The following is a 25689-nucleotide window of genomic DNA, read 5'->3' as shown; positions in this document are numbered from 1 at the left end:
CTAACGTTACGATAACAGTAGGGTAACAGTTAAAGGAAACTTAGTAGAATTAGTATAGAAGAGTCGACTATTGACTCTATTATTAATGTTTCTCTTACTAGACACCTAACGTTATAATAACAGTAGGGTAATAGTTAAAGGAAACTTAATCAATTTCTCTAAATCTTCTATACCGACTCTACTATCGAGTATTGACTCTATTATTGATCTCTCCTACTAGATAGCTAACGTTACGATAACAGTAGGGTAATAGTTAAAGGAAAGTTAGAAAAATTTCGATAATATAGTTAATAATAGTCGCCTTACTTAAGAACTAACGTTATAATAACGATAGGATAACGGTAAAAGGGAACTTAGTCGACTTCTTTAAATACTAGATAGCTAATGTTACTATAACAATAGGGTAACGGTTAAAGGGAACTTACTTTGTCGACTTCTCTAAACCTACTATCCCGATCCTACTACTATATTATTAGTACTAACATAGTATATAAATGTTAGAAACTTACCTTTATCGATATTTTACAAGACTACGCTACAAAATATAGTAGATTTGAAAACGAGTGCAGTGTTTTATTTTCGAGTGCATGCCAAGAACCGACGCGCGCGGCTTACCTCAGAACGAGTGCGCGTCAGCTGTACACGCGATTTACCCTGCCGACTCCCCGCCCGTTCGCGCGTCGTTTTGGATTTTCGGAAATACAATTATACAATATAGCTAAAACTACCTCTTTCAACACCTACACCCTACACGTGTAGGAAAAATACCTATTCCCTAAGGTACTGATATTGTATCATACATAAGTCCCAGGAGAGATATGTATAATCAAAGCAGAGTTGCTCCTCTACTATCGGCCTCGGGTATACGAAGCGAGGATCTGATCCGGGCGTGGACTTCCATGTCAACGATAGAAGAACTAACAGGCATCATCAACAACAAGTCCCCGGGGGGAAGCACGAAATGACAGGGGCACAAAAGAGACTACTCCCCATCCCCCCTCTTGGTAGGCAGGCATAAGCACTACCTACTATAGGGTCAAGTACAGTATCATCCACATCAACAACAACCACATCCAACCCCAAACAAACCACGCCCTCTTCCTCTTCGCAAGAATGTCTTCCACCACCCCCACCCCTACTACTACATACCTCATAACAGGCACAACACGAGGCATAGGCAAAGGCCTCGTCGCCTCTCTCCTCCTACGTCCCAATACGACAATTATCGCTTGTGTGCGAGACCCTCTAGCACCCGCCGCGCAAATTTTACACAATCTTCCTCGCTGCGCTGAAGGAAGTAGTAAATTGATTATTGTCAAATTGGACTCGACTCAAGATTCGGATGCGAAAAATGTGGTAGAGGAGATTCAGACGGTATGTATGTACCTAAGGTAACCTACCTACCTTGTATAAGAAAAGACCATTTTCACATCATACCTGTACCCTTTGACGAACAAACAAAAAAAAAAACCACATATCTAACCCCCTCCCTTCTCTCCCACCTCTCCAGACCCACTCCATAACCCATCTCGACCACGTCTTCGCCAACGCCGGAATCCTCCCCCCAGAAAGTCTCATACCCGCATCCTCACTCGACATTTCTTGGATTCGGCAAAGTTTAGAAATCAACACCATAGCTCCAATTCTACTCTATCAAGCCACGAAACCACTCCTCGATCGAGCGGAGAATCCGAAATTTGTCGTAAGTACCTTACCTATACCATCTGCCTACCTTACCTTATCTACAGAAGATACATCAATCTACATAATCTCATACGACAAACGTGCAGGTAACAACATCCATTATTGGATCAAACGCCTTCGCACAAATGGCTGGTCCCGTTCCGATTCTTGCCTATAGCATGTCCAAAGCGGCTGTGAATGGATTCATTTCCAAAATCCATGGAGAAGCTCCGAATATCACGTCTATTGCACTACATCCGGGATTGGTGGAGACGGATATGTTGCCTGCCATCAAAGCGTTTTTACCAGAGCCGCCCATCAGCGTTGAGACGAGTGTGGCCGGGTTTTTGAAAGTGGTGGATGAGGCGACGAGGGAGAGTGCGAGTGGGAAGATTTTGCAGTGGAATGGGGAGGTGCTTCCGTTTTGATGTGTGTTTTTCTTTTCTTCTTTTTTTTTTTGGATTTCTGTTCGCTCTGTAGAGATTATGTTTGTCTATGGACGTGGTTGTACGAGGAGTGAATGATCTTTTTCCACCTCAGTTCACTCTTTCATTTGCTTCTTCGACGTCTCGCCTGTAAGGATCTTGTTACGGTGGTCATTGCGAAAACCTGCACAAGTCAGCATGTGATGTGTATCTCGCAGACATATATCCAATCAATATCATACCGAGCTGCCTGCGTCAACATCCAGTCATCTGCCTGCCTCGTCTGAGTGTCCTGCACGGAGTCTCTAGCGTTCTCAAAGATGCGCAGTATCTCTTCTGGGGTGCACAGCACCACCAAGCGCGCGGAACATCTCGTGCTTGCGCTGACTGCATTGATGCGGGCCAGTTCTTCCTGGGCACGAGCAGCTTCAATAGGAGATGGGGGGATGCGAACACTGTTGCCGAGAGATTGACTGCTACGATCACTGTCGATGTCGACAGGAGACAGAGTGCCAGAACCAAGATCGAAAGGAGAAAGACTGCCAGAACCAATATCGCCAGGAGATAGGCTGCCGCGCCCAATATCGCCAGGAGATAGGCTGCCGCGCCCAATATCGCCAGGAGATAGGCTGCTACGCCCAATACTGACAGGAGATGGATAGCCACGAGCAATGTCTCGAGGAGATGGGCTGCGATGCCCAAGGATGACAGGAAATAGACTGTCGGGCCCCATGTCGAATGGAGATTCGAATGGAGATAGACTACCACGCCCAACGTCGGCAGGATATAGACCGCCACGCCAATTGCTTCGAGGAAATCGACCGCCACGCCCAAGGCCTCGAGGAGATCGACCGCCACGCCAAACGCCTTGAGGAGATAGACTCCCACGACCAATATCGGCCGGAGGCAGAAGGGGACTGCCACGCCCACTGCTGACAGGAGATGGACTGCCACGAGCAACGCCTCGAGGAGATGGGCTGCGATGCCCAAGGATGACAGGAAATAGACTGCCGGGCCCCATGTCGAATGGAGATTCGAATGGAGATAGACTACCACGCCCAACGTCGGCAGGATAGAGAACGCCACGCCCAACGCCACGCCATCGACCGCCACGCCAAACGCCTCGAGGAGATAGACTCCCACGACCAATATCGGCCGGAGGCAGAAGGGGACTGCCACGCCCACTGCTGACAGGAGATGGACTGCCACGACCAACGCCTCGAGGAGATAGACTGCCACGCCCAACGCCTCGGGGAGATATACTCCCACGACCAAAAGCGGCCGGAGGCGGAAGGGGACTGCCACGCCCAATACCGACAGGAGATGAACTGCTACCACCAAGATCTGCCGGAGAAGGAGGAGGGTCAGGACCAGCAATGCCGTGCGCTCCAGCTCCTGCTCCTAGGCTTCCATCGAGGCCGTGACCCTCTTGCCGAGTTTCATCCATCATCTCGACTTCTGCTAGGACACGCAGCCCTGTGGCCATGAGAGAGAGATCTGGAAACGAAGACGCGTCGCTGGTGGTGGAAGCAGGGGAGGACGACGATGATGATGCAACGCCGTTCGTTTCGACTACGTTGTCGTCTGGGATGCCATTTTGGAATGGATGGGACATTTTGGCGGTATTGATTGGTTTAGAGCTGCTGCTGTGGTTTTTTTGGTGGGGGCCTGGAGGTTAGTTACCTGGTGGTGGTGGTGTTGTTGTTGACTTGTGAATGTTTGTGTCTAGAAAATGCAGGTAGCGTGTGGTCTGGGGCAGGAAGTATCCGTGGGAAGAGTGAGTAAAGAAGCAAGAGCGAGGCATCGGAGGCGCCTTCTCTGCGCAAAGAGCAAACATCGTCCAGTTTGCGAGGACAGAGCTTCGCAATCAAGCATGGTACTTTCATCTTGCTCGTTGATCCTGGGTTGTATAAATTCATGATGGCCCTGCTTAGACAGCAGCTTCGACGTGGTATGCGCAGCACCATATACCTACCCTAAGGTACCTATGTTCATGGACCTTCTGCAGCTCGAGAGACCCTATTCCATGTCACGATATCCATACAGGCCGCCTACCTTTTGCTTCATCTACCGACTCTTGCAGTACCGCATTTCTCTTTTCTGCTCACAAGCTACGCACTCCCCTCCTACTCTTGTCCCTTCCCTTGAGCAAGAGAGCAGATCATCTTCGAAAGAGGTATCACCTCGAACGTCTGCTGATGTTACTTCGGCTTGAAGATGAGGATCCTACGAGCAGCATGGTCGTCGTCTCGAAAATCGAGGCCACACGAAAACCGAGGTCTGGGAAGTCGAAATTGAGCAGGAGGCTCGGGGGCGCTGATGGAGCTGCTTTCGGAGAGCGGAATCCTATATCAGCTCGAGGAGTACTGTTGCAGCTATAGATAGCTGCTTCTGACTCTTCCTTCGGCGTTGCCCGTGTATGGAGAGAGTATTTCCAGTGCCCATCTCTCAGCCTGCGCCCGCAGTCGCAGTCAGCCTGTCCTCGCGCAGTCGGTGATGGATCTCCGACTAGGGGCATCGTCGTCCATTTTCCGTCGGGGCGCCTGAGGGTGCATATAGCGACTTCTAGCCGGAGAGGCCGCGAGATCGTCACTCAAGAGCTTTGCTAGAGCGCAAGCGTGTAGAGCCGCGGCATATTGCTTCTCTGCTAGACCTATAATGGGTGTCGTAGACGGATACCTGGTACCTCCATGCTTCTCAACAGGTGGATAGATCCAACATGCACATTCCATCCATGACCATTCTTCCCAAATGCCCAGACCTCACCCAAAGCCTTCCCTTGCAAGGTGTGCTACTTTCTCAAGGTACATATACATCTTATGAAATTGAGGCACAACGTTGATTGGCTCAAAGGAAAAGTCACATCTCACAGCGCTCGGTTGGTCTAGTGGTATGATTCTCGCTTAGGGCTCACCCTGAGAACAAATTTGCGAGAGGTCCCCGGTTCAAACCCGGGATCGAGCCCACATCTTGTATACATCTTCATTTTTTTGCACTTTCTGTTGTTTGTTAAGAGGTCGATACAAACCTGGGTACTACAGAAGAAGTTGGAGTGGGGGTGCTGTTTTTCTTTTTTGGTTTGGCTAGGAGGTACGTTTTGATGGTTGAAGATTTCTTTCTATGTACTCAGTCAGCATCAGGCCGATTACCTGGGACTACTATTCCTCCTCCTGTCTGCGTGCTGTTCTTGTAGGAAGTATATGTTATTGCGGATATTCATACTTTGGCTTTTTTTTTTCTTCACGCACAATGACAGACATGTTGACCTTGTCAATGACCAAAGTAAGAGGAAGAAGAAGAAGAGAAAAGTCTCTGAGATGTATAGAGATCGATGTCCAATTCTGATTTCAGTCAGTTCGGATTATACACGAGCTCTTTAATATCCATGATTGCCTGCCTGGCGAGTAGGCATCTCATTGCTCTCAAGAAAAAAAAAAACAGAGAAAGCAAACACGAAAGAAAAAAACAGCATAGTCGAACATTCTCAGCAGCAAAAAAGACCCCCAACTTTTTTTCTTTGAACACAAGGCATGCCAGTCAGTCGTGTCTGTTCCCCGATAAACATTGTAAAAAAGAATATACAGGAAGTAGGTTTACCTCTTTGTGAGGGTTTAAACTTGAGACAATCGGTCGAAACGAACTACGATTTACTCTCAACAGACTCACACACACGGAGTCACACACACGGAGTCACATACATTGAAAAAAGGTTGATGCAGGTTTGACTCTTAAATTTAAAACTTGCAGACTTTTGCTTGACAGCGGGGGGAATGGGACAAGATAAAAAAGGAAAAAAGGAGAAAGGAAAAAGGAAAGGAAAGTGAGGAGGAGTGAAAGTATGGTGTATAAAGACAATAGAAAGGGAAGAGATAGAGTAAAGAAAGATCTAGCTGAGATTTTGTTCTTTTTTTCTTTTTTCCTTATAGGGAGTCTACCCTATCTACAAATATCACCTTATAGGCATTTCCTTCTCTAGGTATTCGCTATAGCTAAGTAGCTGTACTTGTAGCTCGTTGTATTCCACATCTCTACCTATTACGCGAAATTACCATTCAATTGAACTTTTTTTTGCTGCTGCTGCTGCTGCACAGTCCGTCCCTCTTACAACAAAGGGTAAAGGGGAAGAAAAAAGGGAATTGCCAATTGAACTTATAGACCAAGTGTAGACTCCGCTCTTGTTCGAGAAGGGAATTAAAGCAATGTGAGCTTATAGACGAAAAGGTAAGATAGATAGACTTTGGTTTTTTTTTTTCACAGTTGGAAATGAGCCGAGAGCGCTTGTCGAAGAAGTAAGTTTCTGTTTTTTTTTTGTGTGTGAAAGTGGGGAATATCCAGGGTAGGTAGATAGATTTACTATGGAGTCTGTAGTTGTAGTTGTAGACGACCTCAATTTCTTTCTTTCTTTATACAGTTCTGTACTGTACAACTGCCAAACAGCCTTCGAACAGGGTAGGTTTGCCCCCCACCCACCCACCTACCCACAACACCCATCTCAGGATTTTTGTGTTCGATACCTATCTTATCGCCAGCTGAGACTTGAGTTCTTTTTCAGTCCGCTGACCATGTTGCACATATGCATGCATGCATGCATATGTACAGCATCTCATGGCTTTTTAGTTCTCCCGTGTCAGAAGTTGCCATACATACCTGAGATAAAGATAGTCCGTAAGGTAAAAAGGTACCTACCTTACCTACCTGTATCGATGGTAAGGCTTTCAATTGGCTTCCCGAAGGAAGCAAAAAAGGTCGTGTAATCCAGCCCCCAAGTCATCATGGAATGAATGAATGAATGAATGATCCTCCACATACAGTAAGCCTCGCGTAGGTCCCTCATATCTATTCGTCGTCCTCGTCATCGTCGTACCAACCACAGCTTCCTTCCCGCAGTGTAACCAATCTCATGCATAAAAGAGACACCAATACATAACGCACTCCGGCCCCACGGGATCTGCGGGTATGCGCGCCTACAGGCACACACAATTATTGAAAGGAAGAGGCCCAGAGGGAAAAGGGAAAGGCGGAAATTTGAATGGATCACAATAACCTTTTTGCCGATGGCGCTAGCCCACGTTTAGTTCCTCTACCTTAATAAGGTATAACTTGCCCTGGTGTATTAATGTATTTTTGTAACCCGAAGGGCCAAGCGGCCCAAGCTATGCGCTATGCAACCTCACCCCGACTTTGAAGGAAATGTCTTGTGTTTCGGGATTCTCTCTCTCTATTTCTTTCTCTATTGCTGCGCAGTCAGGCGTGAGCAGTGATTATGACGATGATGATGATGATGATGGGGATGATTATAGGCGCACGGTTGTGGTACATCAAAGGTTGTAGTGCTGAATTTCGGGCACAGCCCTGGTCTCCACTACTCTCTGTCCTCGCTGTGGATGTGCTTTAGCTACCTACCTACCCTTTCTCATATACACAGCGTCTGCTTGGACGTCGTTGCTCACCCCCCTCTCCCTCTCCCTCTCCTGACGCTGTTGATCTGTCCTATGCTTCACGTCCCGCCCTCGTTTACGTTGTTGGTGTCAAGAGCTAAGAAAAACAACAACAACAACAACTAATCGATCAGTACCAAAAAAAAAAAAATGTCACAAACTCCTCGCTCGACGGCGGGGACCGTCAAATCATGGAACAGTCGCTACTCCGGATGGACCGACGATTCCAACGGCATGCACGCCCGACCCATCGAAGAAGCCGACCGAGCCAAATTGAAACCTCCTCGACATTCTAGTGAAGATTTTCCTTGGTTATCGCAAGAATTCGAGGCTATTCGCAGTGTACGAGATGCTCGCACGGGAACTCCTCCTCTCTGGTTTCGGGAAAGTGAGAAATCTAATCATCGGAATGTCTCGACGAGATCGGGGAGATCGCTACGGAGTGGTGCACGGGAGAGTATTGTGGATTTGCATTTGATTGTGGCTGATCTGGATTACTATGCTGGTGCAGTCCACGACTATCAGGCTGAAGAGGAAGAAGCGTACGAAGACGACTTGAAAAGTTGGGATGAGGAACGAGGAGGGTCGCAGCATCATCATCATCATCGTGCTTATGACAGCGAAGGCTTGACGTTTGGCCAGATTCAAATCATCCGTGATGCCTCGCGAATGGGGAGAAATGGAACCGTCAAGCGCAAACCTTCACAGCATTCTTCTACGGGCGAGAAAGATTCCAATCTGGTCACTTGGGCGGGTCCAGATGATCCTGCTAATCCGAAAAATTGGTCGAAACGAAAGCGATGGCTTGCGACTATTACCGTATCACTCTTCACATTCATCTCTCCGGTATCGAGTTCGATGGTGGCTCCAGCATTACCACAATTACAACAGGATCTCAACTTGGGATCGAGATTTCTCGCAAATTTGGCGCTTTCAGTCTTTATTCTCGGTTTCGCTCTGGGACCTCTCGTGCTAGGACCGCTGTCAGAACTCTTCGGCAGAAGAATTGTCCTGCAAATCAGCATGCTCTTCTACATTGCCTTCAACCTCGGCTGTGCATTCGCCACCAACGGCGCCGAAATCATCGCGTTTCGATTTCTATCTGGTCTCGGTGGCAGCGCCCCTCTCGGAATCGGTGGAGGAGTCCTCGCAGATCTCTGGCTACCCACCGAACGTGGACGAGCCATGGCCCTCTACTCTCTCGCCCCCCTTCTCGGACCCGCCGTGGGCCCCATCGCCGGTGCCTGGGTAGCAGAATTATCCACGTGGCGCTGGGTATTCTGGTCGACATCCATCGTAGCCGTATTCGTACAAATTCTCGGCTGGTTCTTTCTGCAAGAAACCTACGCAGCGGCAATTCTCTCGAAAAAGAAACGCAAACTGATCAAATCGACGGGAAATCCAAACCTTCACACAGAATTCGATAACCCTTCGCGCAGTTTCGCCAACCATCTCGGCGTCGCTCTCAAGCGACCTTTTATTCTCCTCTTCACCCAACCCATCGTCCAAGTCCTCGCCTTCTACATCGCCTACGTCTACGGCGTCCTCTACCTCGTCCTCGCCTCCTTCCCCGTCGTCTGGCACGACCAATACTTCGAAAGCACCGGAATCGGCGGCCTGAATTACATTTCTCTCGGATTGGGCTTCCTCCTCGGAACACAAATTGCCGCTCAATTCGCCGACAAAATTTACAAAAAACTCAAAGCGAAAAACAACGATATCGGTCGCTCGGAATTTCGCGTCCCTCTGATGTTTCCCGGCGCTGTCATGATCCCCGTCGGTCTCCTCATTTATGGCTGGTCTGCGCAATTTCGAGTGCATTGGATTGTTCCCAACATTGGCACAGCAATTTTCGCCGCAGGAAATCAGTTGGTGTTTCAGAATTGTCAGACATATCTCGTGGATGCGTATACGAGATATGCGGCTTCGGCGATTGCTGCTACGGCGGTATTTCGATCGTTGGGAGGGTTTGGGTTTCCGTTGTTTGCGCCGATTATGTATGAGACGCTGGGGTATGGGTGGGGGAATACGGTGTTGGGGTTTGTGGGTGTTGCGGTGGGGATTCCTGCGCCGTTTGTTTTGTGGTGGTTTGGGGAGGCGTTGAGGAGGAAGAGTACTTTTGCTGCGGGGTGAATTATGAGAGGGGGTTTTGGCTATTGCTACAGACAGGAAGAAAGAAACCCCAGAAGGAAGATGGAATAATTCTTTTTTTTTCTTCTTCTTAGATTGGCCCGGATTTTCACGATTTTTTTTTAAGGACAAGAACAACAACACCAGCGACGGCGCTCTTTCCGGATGGTTTCTTTTTGAGCAGCGGCAGCGACGGCGGCGGCGGCGGCGGCAGAGAACAAGCACGAGCACGAGATGAAGAAGAGTCCAAAAAACAGCATCTTCCAAATCTCTAGGTAGGTACCTTACTTACCTACCTGACTTTAGCCTTTCATTTCTCCTTATTCGTACCTTTTACATTTTCGTATAAATTCTAGCGTATACATTTTCGTATACATTCTAGCGTATACATATTACTTTACACTATATGATCTGTCTATCTGTCTGATTGTATGTCTGATTCATCTGTCTGTCTGGTTGTCTGATTGTCTATGTTTGTTTGTATGGATGTCTATAGAAAACCACTCGTTTAGACGCCAAAAAAAACACGCTCGTCCTTTTAGTAAAAGAAGGGGGGAATGGGATGCGGATAGATAGATAGATAGGTAGGCTTTCGTAGAAGGAAAGGAAACGAAAGGAAAGTAGGGAAAGAATGGGAAAAGAAAGAGGTATATATATATATATATAAAATCCAGGTTCGTAGGTAGGTCTGCTTGCTTGCTTGCTTAGTTTGCTTGGTTTGCTTGCTTAGTATACGCACGCTACCTACCTCCGTGTTGTCTAATAGGTAGGTAGGATGTGTCTTTGAGATATCTCAGGTACCTTACTCTGTCGATTGGAGGATTGGAGAGAGGGATGGGGTGATGGGAAGAGAGATGGAGAGAGATGGAGAGAGAGATGGGGTGATGATATAGGTACTAGCCAAGGTACCTACCTACCTTACCTAGGTAAGGATGAGAGTATAGATAGCGAAGGTAAGGCAGTTCTATAGGCATCATTGAGGGTTGGTTATGAATGATTGGAAGAGGGAGCCGGAGAGAAATAGAGAGAGGTTGGTATGGGCAAGATGGAAGAGCAGCTTTGCATGAATATATATCTAGAACGCTTGTACGCAGTTCGTTTCTATCGCCTCGCTGCGTCAGACCTTTTATCTCAAACCGTCACAGGTAGCGCGCTTAAAGTTTTGATAGGCTCTTCAAGTCCCGGTGTGAGAAGTGCATCTCTTAACTCGTCGAGGCCGTTGCCATTCTCTCCCAGTCCATCAAGCGCATCTAAACCTTGGAAGCCTACTTCCACCACCCATTTCTGGGGATTCTTCTTCAGTACTTCGCAAGCTGCGCCAACAACAAGGAGTCCAGGTGGGGTGCTGCCCTCTTCTTCAAATGCAGCGACAACGTGCTCTAATGTCGTCCGAACAACTTTCTGATCGGGGCATGACGCCCTTTCGACGATTGCGCACGGAGTCGTGACTGGATAGGGAGTGGTCTTATGCTCGACAAGACTCGTGACCAAGTCCTGCAATCTGTGCAAGCCCATGAGAAATACCACAGTCTGATTGCTCAGATATGAAGGAGGGTTGGGACTTGCTCCTTTCCGTCCTGTACCTGTGCAGACCAGGACCTGATCGCTGACGGAACGATGAGTAACTGGAATTTGCGCAAACAGAGGTGCACTCAACGCAGAAGTGACGCCCGGTAGGACCACAGCTTCGTATCCGTGTTGTCGGAAGAATGTCACCTCTTCTGCTCCTCGCCCGTAGAGGTACGGATCTCCCTGTTTGAGTCGCAGAACTGTCTTGCCCTGTTGGAGTCCCTCCAGACCCAGACTGTGGAGCTCATCTTGTGCTTGATCGGCATTCCCAGTAAACTTGCGCGCAATATGGACCGGTGTTCGACGCGGAATGAGATCGAGTACTCGTTCTGGCACGAGCTTATCGGCGAGAATGAGGTCAGCGCTGCGAATGGCTTTGAGAGTCGCGGTCGTGAGAAGGTCTGGGTGACCAGGCCCCGAACCTGCAAGAATAATACGCCCTCGAAGACGGCGAGAATCAATCAGGGCGGCGTTGAGCGGTGGCTTCGAGTCGTCCGACTGTGTACTTTGTGCTTCCTGCTTGTAGGCCTGCAATATCTGCTCAATATCCTCGTCGGTGATGGCTGCAAGACGACGTAGCGGCCAGTATTCGCAGATTTGTGACAGCCATCTCATGCGTCTTGCTTTGGCAGCCTCGGCGTCTGAAGGCATTACAAGCTTGTTGAACTCGGCGCTTTGTCCCGTCTCTTCGTCTTCAGCTTCGAGCTCACCCTCGCCCTCGTTTGCATGATCTTGTTCCCATATCCTTCTCCGCAACGTACCCAGTCGGTCGATAGCAGGACCGAGCTCGTGAGGCAGAGCGGCGGCAATCTCTCTTCGGATCCTCGATGCCAATTTGCAACCCTTGCGAGATGTGCTCACTCCGATCTGTAGAGGGCCAGAGGTGTGTGTTGCCAGCAACGTAAATGTGCACAGATTGGGCGCATCTGCTACATTGACCGGTATTCGCAGCCTGCGACAGAGTGTGGATATCCTGGTACCGAAGGCTGTCTTGCCACCTGAAGTCACAAACACCGCATCCACGACATGGTCGACTTCATCTCTACCCAAAGTCGTCAGGTCGCTGTCCTGGAACTCTCGCTTATGCCAACGCACAGCATGCTCTTCAATCCTCTTCGCAAGTCCATAGTGAACACTCGTCGACTCGGGTGCGATCAAGATCGGGATGGCGCCGACTTCGATGGCTCGACTGATGCGGGCTCCGGCGAGAGGGTTCGAGCCGACGATGAGATGTATGTGTGCAGTGGAATCCACTGCCGTGAGCAATGCGGGCGACATGTTTGGCGGATCCGTTGAGAGGACAATAGGATAGTGTCGCAGGCCTTTGTCGGGGAGGGCAGCATGTAAGAAGTAGTCGAATCGTATGGCGCCGCCACTAATACCTCCTAGGACCACGAACAATGTTGCCTGGGCACACGCCGTGGGAAAGCAATTCGTCTTGGTACTGATAGGAAAAGGTCGACCAGCCAGTGGCCAGGCATTGATAATCGTGTCTTATCGAAACTTTGATGGCGGGGCGATCCGGGATCGGAGATGCAGAAAAAGCGTGGCGTGGCGTGCTCGTGGGTTCTTTGTGGACACCCGGGATATCCACCAAATACGTTGTGTGTTTGCGCTCGAGACCTCCGCCGTGGAAGCATTCTCCGTGGAGGGTGCTGTGATACCTACATAGGTAGTTCTCTCCTGGAAATGCATGTGTTGCACAATGAGAATTCATTGCGTGCTGTTAGGAGTCTTCCGGTTCTCTCCCCATGACCACGTCCAACGCTCGCCTCGACAGTGCTGCAGTCCGCTCCAAAGCCCCCAGTTTAGCCATGGCTGCCATCAGACTTGGGTCTTGCGACTCAACTCTGACTTTGTCTCGCACTCGAACTTCCTGGCCTTTGTACATGAAGGATGCGTTCGCTTCATCGTGCGCAGCCTGCCTAGGGCCACCCAATGCTGTCGCCAGTCTTTCGCGTAACCCAAATCCACTGAAAGTTGAACCTGCAGAACCCAAAGGAGTAGTCATGCCGTTATGTGGATCTACGGCCTCGAGGGTTCGGACATTGAGGAGGACGGCGGCTTCGGAGATGGAGAGGTGAAAGGACACGTGCGCTGGCAGAGGCGGACTGAATGCATCGGTGTCGACTGGTGTTTCGTTCCATGGCTTCTGATTCTCTGTCCACCCTTTGAGGGAGTTTTTGGCCTCCTCGATGTTCCCATGCAGCAGCCGTAGCTGCCCTGATATGAAGTCGGCATTGCGGCTGTCACCTGTCCACTGTGTTGCGTCCACCACATCCAGGCATGCGTTGATCAGTGTTCGCGCTGTAGTCAGTTGGTCGAGCACAATAGTCGGCGCAGTCGGCAGAGAAGAGATGGTCAACTTGTAGCTTGTCTGGCCTTTGGGCGGTGGGAGAGATGGCAATCGGAGCTGGACATCGCCCTTGACGATGCGCGTACCCACCCGAGTGATGAAGCCCTTCAGATGCTCCGACCTGAGCGAAGACAGTACGAGGGTCGAGCCTGGCTCTTTCGGCGCAAGCAGCTCAGCGCACTCTTCCAGGCCTTCCTTCAAAGCCTTCAACGTCTCTTGCACGGACCCGAGCAGCCATTCGAGCTCGCGCGCGATTGTGACCTCTTCTTCCTGAATCAGGTCCTCTTGCGCTATCGCAGGCCACAGCACTGTTGTCATCGTGTGCAGCTACTGTATACCGAGTCGTTGCGCAGCATCACCAGAAGCAAGTTCTCAGTAGCCTTCTAGGAGGCTCAAGTGAAGCTCAGATCATGATGGAAAGCAGATCCGATCGCCAAGGCCACAAGAATCACATCGTAAGGTAATAACAGACGGGGTCACGGGAACTTACCGACACATTATTTTCAACGACAGAGGACGGGACTCGGGAGTGAGAGGACTACAGGTACCTCCTAAGGTGCCTTTCGAATTCATCCGGACAGATGGATATACTGTAGTACCACTCCTGCTGCTCCTCATTTACCTACCTCCGTACATGTACCATCCATCGGGTCGCAATCCATCTGCGGGCCGGCGTGTAGAATCGGATCGGCGTATTCGCACTACCTGACTACCAAGCCATCAGCCACACGTTGAAATGTCGAAGCCTAGAGAGGCCGAGGGAGGTAGAACTAGACTGCTCCCGTCACCCGTGGCTGTCTCACATGATTGGTACACGCGAGCTGCATGAGCCAGGCGGTGTCCGAGGTGGTGCAGCTCGAACCACAGGTCACAGCTTGTTGTTTGTACACCGACGTCATGCTCATGGCAACGCGAGAGGGGATGGAGGTTTATTGTTTGAGTGAACAGGAATGTCGTAGAAGGTAGCTTGGTAGGGTACGTAACTGTTCTTTGAGCTCTGAGGGAATCCTCTCTATACCATACCTACATGTATCTACCTGTATGTTCGAGTACCTCCTAAATCACACTCCTTTAATTCAGCACCGCCTCCCGCCTCGAGATCAGCAACAGCCGCTGCCGTACAGAAGATCAGGTAGCTGAAGAAAAAGGCTGCTGACATCCATTCGGCAAGGCACTGGCCGATCGCAATATTGCCGTTGTGACGTCGTCCAAGCGCCGGCAAAGTGTAAATCCCAAGAAGCTTGTCGTGTTGCTGTTTTGTTGTCGCCATCGAAAAAGCCTCCCCGTCGTTCGTCGGGAGTCGACCACGTCACGTCACCCGCCCTCTCGAGACCTCCAACTGGGAAGCGAAGCTTGTCGTCTCTGCTGGCTTCCTTCTTTATTTGTGCGCCTGTCCGACTTTCTTCAGCCGTTCCTGTTCGCGACTGTTGCATCTTACGACTTCCACTCGCGTTCCTTCCCAGCGGCCCCAAACCACCCGACCCGCCTGGCTGTTTTTGACCTGCCCCTGTCGACACCTCAAATCACGACTGTACCTGGTCGCTATACCTAGTCGCCATGGCTGTCGCACGTGAGTAGCTCGACGGAAACAAATGCCAGTCTGCGCAACGCAGCAGCTGATGTCAGCATAGGTCCCATCCTCGCCATCACCGCCATCATTCTGACTGCTGGAGGCATACTGCTGCAATTCTTCGTCATTCTCTCCGGAATCAACAGCAGCCCACTGAACCGGGTGTACTTCCTGCAGAGCACCTCCAACGGCATCAATGGCAGCCCAGGAGCTCGCGCCACTGGTCTCAACCCAGTACGATGGACTTACCTCGCCATTTGCGGTGCTAGGGGCAGCCGCAATGCGGATTGCTCCTCCAGAGGCGCTGCCATTCCATTCGACTTGGAGCGTAATTTTGGCACGACTCAGGGTGTCCCACAATACTTCCTCGACCACAGCAGCTACTACTACTACACGAGCCGCGTCGCCTGGGCCTTCTACCTGATTGCCATCTTCTTCGCCGTTATCACCTTCTTCATCAGCTTGCTCGCCATCTGCGCGCGCCTCGGAGCCTACCTTACTGGTTTCTTCGGCCTGCTCGCTTTCATCTTCCAGACAATTGCTGCTTCCCTCATGACGTGAGTACAGCTGCATTCCATTTGGTAACTTGATCAAAAGGCTAATTCACACCCAGCGCATGGACTGTCAAGGCACGAGACCATCTCAATTCGAACGGACAATCCGCCAGACTCGGCCGTTACGCCTACGGCTTCACATGGGCATCCGTGGCACTCTTCCTCCTGGCCTCGATCCTGGTCTGCATTGGAGGAAGTGCTGGCAAGAACACCAACAAGCAAAAGAAGTCATACTTTGGTCGCAAGAGGAGCACACGGAGCCGGGGAAGTTTCATCGACAACACCAGTGACCGTCATGTGGTCAAGGAAGAGTACGATGAAGTTCCACACCCTACCTCATACGCACGTGGGCCAGTATAGGTGCAGGATGCTAATTGGGGCATCTAGGTACGAGTAAGCTCGTCACCACAAAAAAAAAGGAGAGAACACGTACCTGCAATGCTTTTGAAATCATCAAAAACGACAGAGAAAGACATGATGAGCAAGATGTGTGCATGTGAAAGAAGAAGGAGGAGGAAGAAGACGAGAAGAGGAAAGATTTGCGATCTTGTCCACGACACCCATGTATTGACGCCTCACGACAGCAGTGGCCAGTTTGTACCAGAAAGTGTGCATATATGATACCACCCAGAAAGAAGAAGCAAGGAAAAGATATGTAATGTGTTTTAATGATACCTAACTACAGTATACCTACCATACTGCCAGCTTCTTTTCCTGCGTGCATACTTTACTTTCACATCATCATTGCAATACCTATGAGCGGCTTATAAGCATTCGAGCGTCGACGACCGTTCTGAGTAGGTAGGCAGCTCTCAGCTCTCTTTAGGTATCTACAGGTAGTCCTGGATATATACCTAGGTACATTACCTACCTTACATTTACATGTACATACCTGATGTACCTGTATTCGAGATCTGACGCGTCATTCCAGGCCACGCACGCGTGTCGCAGATAAGGTATGGACGTCAGCTGAGTACATGTACTTGCCGCAAGCATAATGTTAGAGGCTTGAGAGCAACAGATAGCCGACGGGAGTGCAGACCTGCTGTACCAAGAAGATGGAGGAGGAATATATCAGGGAGGATGATGATATGATGAAGTGCTGGGTGTGAGATTTCGTGTGAGGGTGAGGTGGGGAATACAGGTAGGTTCATAGGTACAGACTCTTCTGGGAACAGCAGGATATATGTGAGGTGAGGATATGGACGGAAAAGGGTTTGATGGCCATCGTGGAGCTGATTGTACAACAGCTCATGTGCCAAGCTTTCTGCGGTCCAAGTCCACTATGGTCAGGTAGCTCTACCTACTGCTAGGCGCCAAGTTCTTGATTTGAGCAGGTCGCTATCTCTCACCTGTATCTTGAGGTCTGTGATGCGCCTTACTGTGAGGCGCAAGAAGGAGACGCCATCGAGCTGTCGGTGCAGCTCCCTGAAGCATCTGCGGTCCCTTGGCCATCGAAGATCACATCCGTCTTGCCAATTTCCTTTCCATTCACTGTGCACGAAAAGACCAGCACTCCGCGGCGGTGACCGAAGCTTACGGTGATGTCGCAATAAACACGGCGCATGCTTCTGCCACCAAAAATTCGAGACTCGAAGCTGCTCATGTCGACACCTCTGAAGTTAAGATATATGGTTGCCATATTCTGAACGCCTAAGAAAGTAAGTGATAAGTGGGCACATAGGAGTAGCACAATCATACCAGTCTCGCGTTCGAAGTACGGGGCGTCGTTTTCGCCGCTACAGTACAATTTCAGGAGGTAGGAGTCGTTGACTTTGTCCGAGGAGAGCTCCACGCGGAATGCGAACTGAATAGCGGTTGACTCATCGACAAGGTCACCCTAGTCCTATCAGCAAAACATATACAGACAGAGTTGAGGGCAGCGCCTACCTTCGACAGTGGCCACCGCATGTTGCCCGACGCCTGTGGAGAGCCATCCCAACTGGAGACGAACAGATCGCGAACGTCGTGGCGCATTGCATCGAATGCCTCAGTACATGACCAGCCATAGTGTAGACGCGAGCGACGAGATGTAGGCTGAATATTCTTGAGACCACTCAGCGCAGCGCCACGCACAACAGCAGATTGCCTAGATGGTGTAAGTTTGTGGCATCTGAGGGAGGCAATGGTCACTTACGCGTTCTTTGGGTTGATCAGCTTCACACCACGAGCGAGCAGCCAGGGGCGCATCTTATTATAGAGGTAGACAGAATCTCCAAACCCTCCAACAAGTATCGCAGTCTGCATTAAGGAGTTAGCGTCGCGGGACCGCTAGAATATCTGCAGACTTACCTTGATTGTGTTGTGTCCAGCTTGTCGGCGCTCATCATCAAGCTGGCTTTCCACCAAAGCCAGAATCTTCTCTACTACCGGCTTGAACATCTCTTTGAAGTCCGCTGGGAAGACATTGACTATGTTGTCGAGCTCGTCATACCAAGCGGACTCTGGGGCGTCTTTCAGCGCAATCGGAAGCTCGGCATACATAGCGGCGTCGTCAGACTTGCCAAAGTCTCGCTTGTAGCTCTCGAACTCTTTCATAAGCCTGCTGGCTGGTCCTCGAAGCTCCCACTTGAGATCAGTGTAGGCAGACCCGAATTTCTCGGTCATCCACTTGATGAATTCACGATCAATGTACGTGGATCCACATTTGCCACCTGGACATGTTTAGCAAATAATTTATGCCAGTACAGCTCGAGGAAACCTACCTGTACCGACCAAATGCTCTTTGAAGGTCAGCTTCGGGTCAATGCTGGAGATCTCGTAGGTTGTGATATCAACTGTGCCTCCACCACAGTCGATGATCATGACACTGTCGCCAACCTTGATCTGTTCTTCGGAAGCGCCCTTCGTCATGTCCGACAATACGGCGACAGCAGCGGCTTCTGGCTCACGGATGAGGAAGATCTGGCTGTCAGGGTGGCATTCAAGCTTGGCCTGCTTCGCAGATTTGCGGGCAGCCCGCAGAGTATCGTGCTTTGCCTTGTCGCTCCAGACAGCGGGCACGGTCAACCAGAACTCAATCGGAGTAGCCTTTAGAACCTCTATGGTGTAGCGCTTTGTTAGTGCCTTCCAAGCATACTTAGCAACCTCAGTAAGGTAATCAGCGCAGACGTCGACAGCAGTCTTGTTCAGAGGCTTGCGCAAGACACCGGAACCTTCGCTGCCAGCGAGACCAGGGTCGTCGAACTTGCTGGCTTGGGTAGGATCGAGCAAGAGCTTCATCCAGGAATAGGATTTCATACCGGGACGGACGTAGTAGCCCCATGGATTTTGCGCGGCTGGGTCATCGCTGTACGCTAGACGAGTTGGTGTTTTCATCGCAAAGTCGCCATCTCTACCAAAGCCTGGCCTAAAAGCTGTCAGCTATCGAGTGCGTACGACCCAAGAGACGAAACAGCCTCACCAGTCATTGATAGCCTCCACGTCGTCAAGAGTCTTCTCGTGAGCGCCTGCGGTGGAAACGTGGCTGACACCCGTGAAGGTCGTGCCGAAGTCGATACCGACCACAAGCTTGTGCACTTCAATTGCCGGAGCGTCACGAGTCCGCTGAGCTTTCAGCGGAAGGCCTGGATGACCCTTTTTGAGAGACATGGTCTCGGCGTATTGAGGTTGCTGGAGGCGTCAAGGGAAGAGGTTAGAGATAAGGTGGGTAGTGGACGGAATGGTGAAGGCCGGAGTGTTTGCTGCTTGAATGAGAGAAGTTACTAGAAGTGACTAGCGCGGCGGAGGCATAATAACAACACCATGACCGCGTATAATCAATCCGCACAAAAAAGCCCGCACAAATCCGCACGCCATACGCTTAGAACCCTAAGAACAACCAGACTCATTGAGCAGCATGGAACGCATAATCGGAGGGCGTGCTGAACACTCACAGGTCGTGCCGGATGCTCCTGAGGAACCACAAGCTCAACACCCAACAGTGGTAGCAAACACTGACGCCGAACCATCGAGGAAGGCGCGAGCAGACAGCAAGGCGAACAACACCGCTACTGAGAGTGACAGCAAAGCAAGAACGTCCGAGCGTCCACGGACCCTCTTTGATCCAGTGCGACCTCTGAAAGAGCAGCCCATGGAGCAGCAGCAGGGAGCCATTAACCCGGTGCAATCAGCTTTCACCTTCATCAAGGGGCTGGGCGCCACATCCAATGAGTCTGCACATGGTCATGCAATCAAAGAGCGCAGTAATGATCGGATAACCAGAATGGAGTCTGAATTTGACAGACTGGAGAAGGCATACGGTCGCCTCGAGCGTCATGCTCGCTTGCGCGAACATGCGTTTGAAGCGCAGCGCCTCCATGATCACAATCTGATCGAGGAGCATAACGTGAGATACGATAAGCTCCGCGCCCTCTGTGAGCAAAAGGTCCACGACAGTCATGAGAAGGCAACGCGCAAGGTGCAAGGCGCGCAAAAGATGGCGTGGGACATGAGCGAGAAATGTGAAGCCAGCCGGAGACTTTGCAGAGAGCTTGAGAATGAGATATCAACGCTCAAAGGAACGGTCCGGAGCATGCAATCCGCTCAGATGGAGTCTGCCGATGCAACACGCTGGCCTTCCCAACCTGCGTCGACTATCGAACACAAGCTCAAGGTGCTCTTGTCGCATGTGCGACAGTGGGCAAATAGGCATTCCAAGTTGCCATTGGAGGAGCTTTCCGAAAATCAGACATTCAACACCATAGTCAATCGTCTTGTAGATCGGGGTTGCCTAGCGGATCCGGTCCGATTGATGAAGTGCCTGAGGGATAGCAAGATTATGCAGAAGCCAGGAAAAGCTTTCTCTTTGCTTTTGACTGCTGCAGTGTCGTTCGAAATCATGCAGAAGATCATCGGGGATCCTTTCTTTGCCTTCGCTGGACGATCAGAAGACAATATGCTTCCGGCCCATTATGGACAAGTTCTGACAGAGCTGCTCAAGTTCCTGAATGATGGTGAGTCGTGGGTGTCTTCTGAATTTCTTTCTTTCCGTGACTGACTATGATAGGTGATGAGAAATCGTGCGAAGCTGTGAGATGCCAGATTTTGCGCCTGCTTCAGCCAGCTACCAACAACCAAAGTGAGTCCGCTGGTCAAATTCGATATGTGATTGAGCGGAGTCAGAAGTCTGCAGTATCGGTGCTTGCCGCGACTATCATGGAGAACTTCATGGGTGAGCAATCGGAGGACGAGAGCATTCCCGCACGGATGGGACTTGAGTCAATCATGCTCGAGGCGGTAGAGCTGTCTAGTAGCTTGTGGACACGGATGGCACGCATCCAGACAGCGAACCTCCCAGTGCTAAGCGCTATTGAGGAGAGCGCACTGGTGTACAGGTCCTCATCGAAGTGGCTCGAACCGCACAGCATTCACGGCATGGCCCTTGAGGCAGACCCAAAGTCGCTGGACGGATGTGATGTCGTTCTCCTCTGCAGTCCAGCTATCCTCCGTGCCGGCAATTCCGATGGCGAGGACTACCACAAGGGTAGCCTGCTCAAGAAGGCAGTCGTGTGGCTAGGCTGAGCTACCATCGTTGTCCTACGTGGCTCGACTCGACCAACAGTCTTTCCATTAGGATCGCACGGCGCGCACGATCTGGGAACAGGTGCCAAGAGATTCAAGGGCCTGACTGTGTGGTAAAACTGTTGAATTGGGTAGCGAGAGAGCTTGAGTAAACTACACGTGTCAGATGAGCAGAAGACGATGTCGAGGGTCAATGCATAGTAGATACAGTAAGGTAGGTAGGTAGTAGTGAGATCGCGTGAGGTTCGATGCCAAGAAAAGTCTGTCGAACCTTACCTAGGTAACTACCTACCTACCTCATTGATGACCACAACCTGTTCCACAACTGCACTGCACTCTTCTCACACGTTGCAGAAAGATGGGAAAGCGCCGCAGAGAACGCGACAAGCCCAAATATGCGCCAGATGGCGCTTACGATCCCAACAAGCGCGTCCTGCTAAGCTACGGCACCGACGATGAAGATGACGAAGTCGCGACGCGCGAAGTCGAGAAGGCGGCAGAGCTGGCAGTGAATGACAGTCGCCTTGCCAATTACCAAATGACCGAGTATCCTGAAGACGAAGGAGAGGGTGAGGTAACCGTCGGCGCTGTAACCGAACTTGCGCCAAGTTCTGGGCTCAAGGGTAAGGAGAACACAAAACCAGAGCCCGAACAGAGGATTGGACAAGAGGGCGCGGAATGGGAACCAACTCTTGATAAAGAAGTGCCGCGAGCAGTCACATTCAGACAGAGTCGGACGAGTGGGAAAGCTCGCGAAACTGGAGATCCCGAAACGGGACAACGACTCGCTCTAGGCGCTGCAGCACGCGACCACGACGATCACGAGGAGGAGTATGACAGCACAACAGAAGAGGCTCTGGCATATCTCAACTCGGTCAGAGAAGAGCGGCAAGCCATTCCCGAAGTTCTAGCAGCAACACGGCAAGTCTTGGACGACCACATGGAAGATGGTGAAGAGCCTGACGCTGACAATGATTGTCTGATTGAGGAGGATACATATATCGCCAGTCCAGCGCTGCCTGTTCCAGAGGCAGATATCACAGATCCACAATACGTCTTCACGGGAGTTCTCCGGGAGCGTTTCTTGATGCAGCGCAAGTGCCTCCAAATGAACAACAATGCCGCCGACCTAGCAGAGCTCGGTGACGGCTATCCCACCTCTTACCAAGAGGGTAATCGCAAACAATATGCCAAATGGCATCATGTGTTGGGCAGCAGATCTCCCATGCCCGCTCAGGTGCGCTCAATCAGCCAGGACACTGCTTTCCGGCTCCTGGCACTTCTACAAGAAGCATATCTTGTGAAGGGTAAGAACATCAAGACTGTCACCAGCGCCTGGATTTGGTCGTTGCTATGCAGATTGGACGATGTCGGCAATATGAACAACGACCAGGTCTTCCCACTTCGCGAGCTCGGCAAGAGAGTGGTCTTTCTGCAATTGCAATTTTGCGACCCAGAGACAGCCGCACAACTCGAAGCACTTGAGCAGCAGGAGCAAGACACGCCTGCGATGCTGCACCCAGATACAGATGCAGACAGTGGTGCTCTGGAAGGCGCCGAAGTAGATGTCCATGATGGAGTAGACCGTTCATCAGACCCGCTAAACGCACAGCCTACGAAAACTCATCACGCTGTAGCGACAGAGAATACTTTGGCTACACTGGATATGATCCTAGTCGTGGTCGGCGAAATCTTTGGGCAGCGTGATCTGCTGGAGTTTCGACAGCCGTGGACGAGCTGTGTTGGGGATCCAGAAGCGTGAGGCATGAACGGTGACTGCTTGTCATAAGATTGTTGCGCGCATACCACTTGACTAGACGCCGCATGCCGTAGCTACTACAAGCTAGGCTGGCCATCATGAGACAGCTCTCTGATAGCTTCAGCTCTCGGCAGAGCGCCGCGCGGGCAAGCTCCTGTGGGCCCGCGGCTAAGGTAATGCGGCGCTCACATTATTGCGACTTCACGTTATAACTCGACTGCGCAGCGCACGTAGACTGCCCGAAAGCTGTGTGTGTAAGTACCCGAGATAGGTATTATCGCACTGTACTTGTACATGTACGTTTCTGTTCTTCTGCCTGACTTCCCACTCCCATCATGGCCTCGTCCATTTCCGAGATCACGAACCAGCATCGTCCCGATTTCCCCTACTACGAAGACCTTTACAAATACTTCCATGCACATCCCGAGCTCTCGAATCAAGAAAAGGAGACTGCAGCACGAGTTGTCCAAGAGTTGGAACGGATCTCGCCAGAACTCGACATTAGACCAAACATTGGTGGCCACGGGATTGCAGCTCTCCTCCGGAACGGCCCAGGCAAGACGGTCCTCCTCCGAGCAGACTTTGACGCCTTACCAGTCGAGGAAAAGACGGGCCTTTCTTATGCCTCTACCGTTCGCCAAATTTCCGTACAAGATGGTCTCGAAAAGCCCGTCATGCACGCGTGTGGACATGATATGCACATCACATGCCTCCTCGCAGCAGCAGAGACTTTAGTATCAGCACGTGAGACATGGTCGGGCACACTGCTTCTCATCTTTCAACCCGCTGAGGAACGAGGAACTGGAGCGAGAGACATGGTCAACGATGGCTTATACGACCCGAAGCGACACAACGTTCCCATTCCAGACATTGTCCTTGGCGGCCACGTCGTACCCTGGCGCGCTGGCATGATTGGTACGAAGAGGGGCCTTATCGCCACCTCTGCTGATAGCATGCGCATCACGCTTCACGGAAGAGGAGGCCACGCCTCCATGCCCGCCCGCCTCGTCGACCCAGTCCTCATGGCAGCTCACACCATCATCAAACTCCAAACCATCGTCTCTCGCGAAATAGACCCCATGGACGCATGTGTCGTCACCGTAGCCAGCGTGCAAGCCGGTGATACCGAAAACATCGTCGTCGACGACGCCAGAATCGCAGTCGATGTACGAGCAGACAACGACCGCACCCGAGCCAAAGCTCTAGCTTCCGTCGAACGAATCGTCAAAGCCGAAAGCTTAAGTCTGCGAGCTGTCAAGGAACCCACCGTGCAAGTTACGAGAGATTTCCCACTCACCACCAACGACGACAGCGTCACCGCGAAACTCGAAGAATCTTTCCAAGCCCATTTCGGCACCTCTTCATCTTCTCCCCCTCCCGCTTCCACGGACGGCGTCCATTATCATTGCGCATGTGAAAAGCTGGCGGGCTCGGAAGATTTTAGTATTTTGGGGAGTGCAGTGGGGAAACCTACGAGCTTTTTCATGTATGGTGGGACGGAGCAGGAGTTGTATGATGCTTGTGTTGAGAGAGAGGGGAGCACGTTGGGACTCGAGGGGATTCCGACGAATCATAATTCGAAATTTGCGCCGCAAATTCAGCCGACTATGAAGGTGGGGATTGATGCGTATGTTGTTGCTGCTTTGGGGTTTTTGGTGAAAGAGTAGGTAGATAGGAAGGAGGAAGTTCAAGTTGCCTAAAATAGCATTAGACGCTTTTGCGGAAAATCTACCTTACCTGCCTGGCACTTAGGTTCTCTATTGCCTGAACATAGTCTGATCGTGGTGCAATAGAGGTTTTGGGCGTTTTCATCGCTCAATCTTCCAAGCGAGGCGGTTTCCTCAATTCGACTAGCATATCCCAGAAGCAGTCCGTATATTAAAAGCTAAGGTATAGGGTAAGGTCAGGTAAGGAACAGGTCTGCGGGCGGCAAACCTTACGTGCAGGCATGAGACTTGTTTGATACATTTTTCGTGGCCCGGAGTGTTGTCGTATCATCAGGTTCTTCTGTTGTCGCATATCCCTTCCTATCTTTTTACGTGAGAAAAGGAAGTTGGATATAGCTATGGGATGCTAGGTTTTTCTAACGAACGTTCCATGTCTCGTAACCCGAAGTGTTCATAGTGCACTACTTAGCTAGGTACCTTGCTATACGTTTTATTGGCACGGCACACGCTGCAAGCGAGCGAGCGATTCGAAGTGGTAGTCTGGTAGAGGCTTGTCTGTTGTAGCAGCGGGGAATATTTGTTGTGTACCTGACATACGGTGTTCGTAGGAGAGGTACTACTAGGTACATGGCTGCTGGCGACATGTCTGCGGTACGGGGAGCAAGACGTGCGTTTATGCCGTGCAGCTGTCAATGCAACTTGAAGGCGGGCAGAAACGCTCTTGCATCAGCGACGTTTTAAATCATACACCTCATGGTGAAATGATAACGGTCGGTAGGTACCTAGGAGGTAGGAGGTACATTATTTCGTAGGAGATGGATGATTTCACCCAAGGAAGCTCTCTGGTTCCCTATTGGACAGGTGAGCTATGCCCAGTGGCCCACCACCACAGCTGCCCGACACCAACCAGAACAGAAAACCTCCAAGGAGGGCGGCGGCCTCCTCTCTCCCTGTACCTTACATTGCTTACCTGTCAAACATCTTCCTCTCGTCGCCGCCCAAGCCATGTTTGCATGTTTGTTCTATTCCCACACGG

At 50.8% G+C, this 25689-nt stretch overlaps 12 protein-coding genes and 1 non-coding gene across 13 annotated transcripts; 8 read left to right on the top strand and 5 right to left on the bottom strand.

The window, feature by feature from the left end:
- Window positions 1-1113: 1113 nt before the first annotated feature.
- Window positions 1114-2111, top strand: SEPMUDRAFT_55025 (NAD(P)-binding protein; the record flags this gene model as incomplete). Its single annotated transcript, XM_016909327.1, has 3 exons — window positions 1114-1374; window positions 1511-1702; window positions 1791-2111. The coding sequence occupies 3 exons, from the start codon at window positions 1114-1116 to the stop codon at window positions 2109-2111; spliced, it is 774 nt and encodes a 257-aa protein (XP_016756168.1).
- A 168-nt stretch (window positions 2112-2279) lies between these two features.
- SEPMUDRAFT_121553 (uncharacterized protein) lies at window positions 2280-3723 on the bottom strand (the record flags this gene model as incomplete). The annotated part of the gene is made up of 2 exons (XM_016901693.1): window positions 2280-2292; window positions 2351-3723. 2 exons carry the CDS (start codon window positions 3721-3723, stop codon window positions 2280-2282), a joined length of 1386 nt encoding a protein of 461 aa, XP_016756167.1.
- An 856-nt stretch (window positions 3724-4579) lies between these two features.
- SEPMUDRAFT_112089 (uncharacterized protein) lies at window positions 4580-5368 on the bottom strand (the record flags this gene model as incomplete). Its single annotated transcript, XM_016900955.1, has 6 exons — window positions 4580-4761; window positions 4788-4899; window positions 5023-5107; window positions 5137-5226; window positions 5258-5289; window positions 5357-5368. The coding sequence occupies 6 exons, from the start codon at window positions 5366-5368 to the stop codon at window positions 4580-4582; spliced, it is 513 nt and encodes a 170-aa protein (XP_016756166.1).
- Window positions 4982-5072, top strand: SEPMUDRAFT_t83. Its single transcript has one exon. It is a non-coding gene; the product is annotated as a tRNA-Pro (tRNA).
- A 2219-nt stretch (window positions 5369-7587) lies between the features above and the next one.
- SEPMUDRAFT_129041 (MFS general substrate transporter) lies at window positions 7588-10077 on the top strand. Its single transcript, XM_016902254.1, has one exon. The coding sequence runs from the start codon at window positions 7781-7783 to the stop codon at window positions 9677-9679; it is 1899 nt and encodes a 632-aa protein (XP_016756165.1). The 5' UTR covers window positions 7588-7780; the 3' UTR covers window positions 9680-10077.
- A 639-nt stretch (window positions 10078-10716) lies between these two features.
- On the bottom strand, window positions 10717-14093 carry SEPMUDRAFT_152342 (siroheme synthase). The gene has a single exon (XM_016907388.1). The coding sequence runs from the start codon at window positions 12521-12523 to the stop codon at window positions 10808-10810; it is 1716 nt and encodes a 571-aa protein (XP_016756163.1). The 5' UTR covers window positions 12524-14093; the 3' UTR covers window positions 10717-10807.
- Window positions 12972-13919, bottom strand: SEPMUDRAFT_55052 (uncharacterized protein; the record flags this gene model as incomplete). The annotated part of the gene is made up of 1 exon (XM_016909330.1): window positions 12972-13919. One exon carries the CDS (start codon window positions 13917-13919, stop codon window positions 12972-12974), a length of 948 nt encoding a protein of 315 aa, XP_016756164.1.
- Window positions 14094-14675: 582 nt separating the features above from the next.
- On the top strand, window positions 14676-16427 carry SEPMUDRAFT_152340 (cortical patch protein). The gene is made up of 4 exons (XM_016907387.1): window positions 14676-15171; window positions 15233-15728; window positions 15785-16036; window positions 16113-16427. Exons 1-4 carry the CDS (start codon window positions 15159-15161, stop codon window positions 16120-16122), a joined length of 771 nt encoding a protein of 256 aa, XP_016756161.1. The 5' UTR covers window positions 14676-15158; the 3' UTR covers window positions 16123-16427.
- SEPMUDRAFT_129039 (uncharacterized protein) lies at window positions 15965-16369 on the top strand. Its single transcript, XM_016902253.1, has one exon. It carries the CDS (start codon window positions 16164-16166, stop codon window positions 16344-16346), a length of 183 nt encoding a protein of 60 aa, XP_016756162.1. The 5' UTR covers window positions 15965-16163; the 3' UTR covers window positions 16347-16369.
- A 656-nt stretch (window positions 16428-17083) lies between the features above and the next one.
- Window positions 17084-19553, bottom strand: SEPMUDRAFT_152337 (actin-like ATPase domain-containing protein). The gene is made up of 7 exons (XM_016907386.1): window positions 19129-19553; window positions 18431-19074; window positions 18018-18379; window positions 17863-17966; window positions 17616-17814; window positions 17427-17565; window positions 17084-17378 (listed from the first exon to the last, which is right to left on the bottom strand). Exons 1-7 carry the CDS (start codon window positions 19314-19316, stop codon window positions 17104-17106), a joined length of 1911 nt encoding a protein of 636 aa, XP_016756160.1. The 5' UTR covers window positions 19317-19553; the 3' UTR covers window positions 17084-17103.
- Window positions 19554-19929: 376 nt separating this feature from the next.
- On the top strand, window positions 19930-21227 carry SEPMUDRAFT_55108 (uncharacterized protein; the record flags this gene model as incomplete). The annotated part of the gene is made up of 2 exons (XM_016909333.1): window positions 19930-20659; window positions 20713-21227. 2 exons carry the CDS (start codon window positions 19930-19932, stop codon window positions 21225-21227), a joined length of 1245 nt encoding a protein of 414 aa, XP_016756159.1.
- A 342-nt stretch (window positions 21228-21569) lies between these two features.
- SEPMUDRAFT_152336 (uncharacterized protein) lies at window positions 21570-24717 on the top strand. Its single transcript, XM_016907385.1, has one exon. It carries the CDS (start codon window positions 21586-21588, stop codon window positions 22987-22989), a length of 1404 nt encoding a protein of 467 aa, XP_016756157.1. The 5' UTR covers window positions 21570-21585; the 3' UTR covers window positions 22990-24717.
- Window positions 21586-24717, top strand: SEPMUDRAFT_74729 (metal-dependent amidase/aminoacylase/carboxypeptidase). Its single transcript, XM_016910078.1, has 2 exons — window positions 21586-21796; window positions 21896-24717. Exon 2 carries the CDS (start codon window positions 23322-23324, stop codon window positions 24651-24653), a length of 1332 nt encoding a protein of 443 aa, XP_016756158.1. The 5' UTR covers window positions 21586-21796; window positions 21896-23321; the 3' UTR covers window positions 24654-24717.
- Window positions 24718-25689: the final 972 nt, after the last annotated feature.

The sequence above is a fragment of the Sphaerulina musiva genome (assembly GCF_000320565.1).
Source record: "Sphaerulina musiva SO2202 unplaced genomic scaffold SEPMUscaffold_13, whole genome shotgun sequence".
Taxonomy (NCBI): Eukaryota; Fungi; Ascomycota; class Dothideomycetes; order Mycosphaerellales; family Mycosphaerellaceae; genus Sphaerulina; species Sphaerulina musiva.
This window is presented reverse-complemented; position numbering and strand designations above follow the sequence as displayed.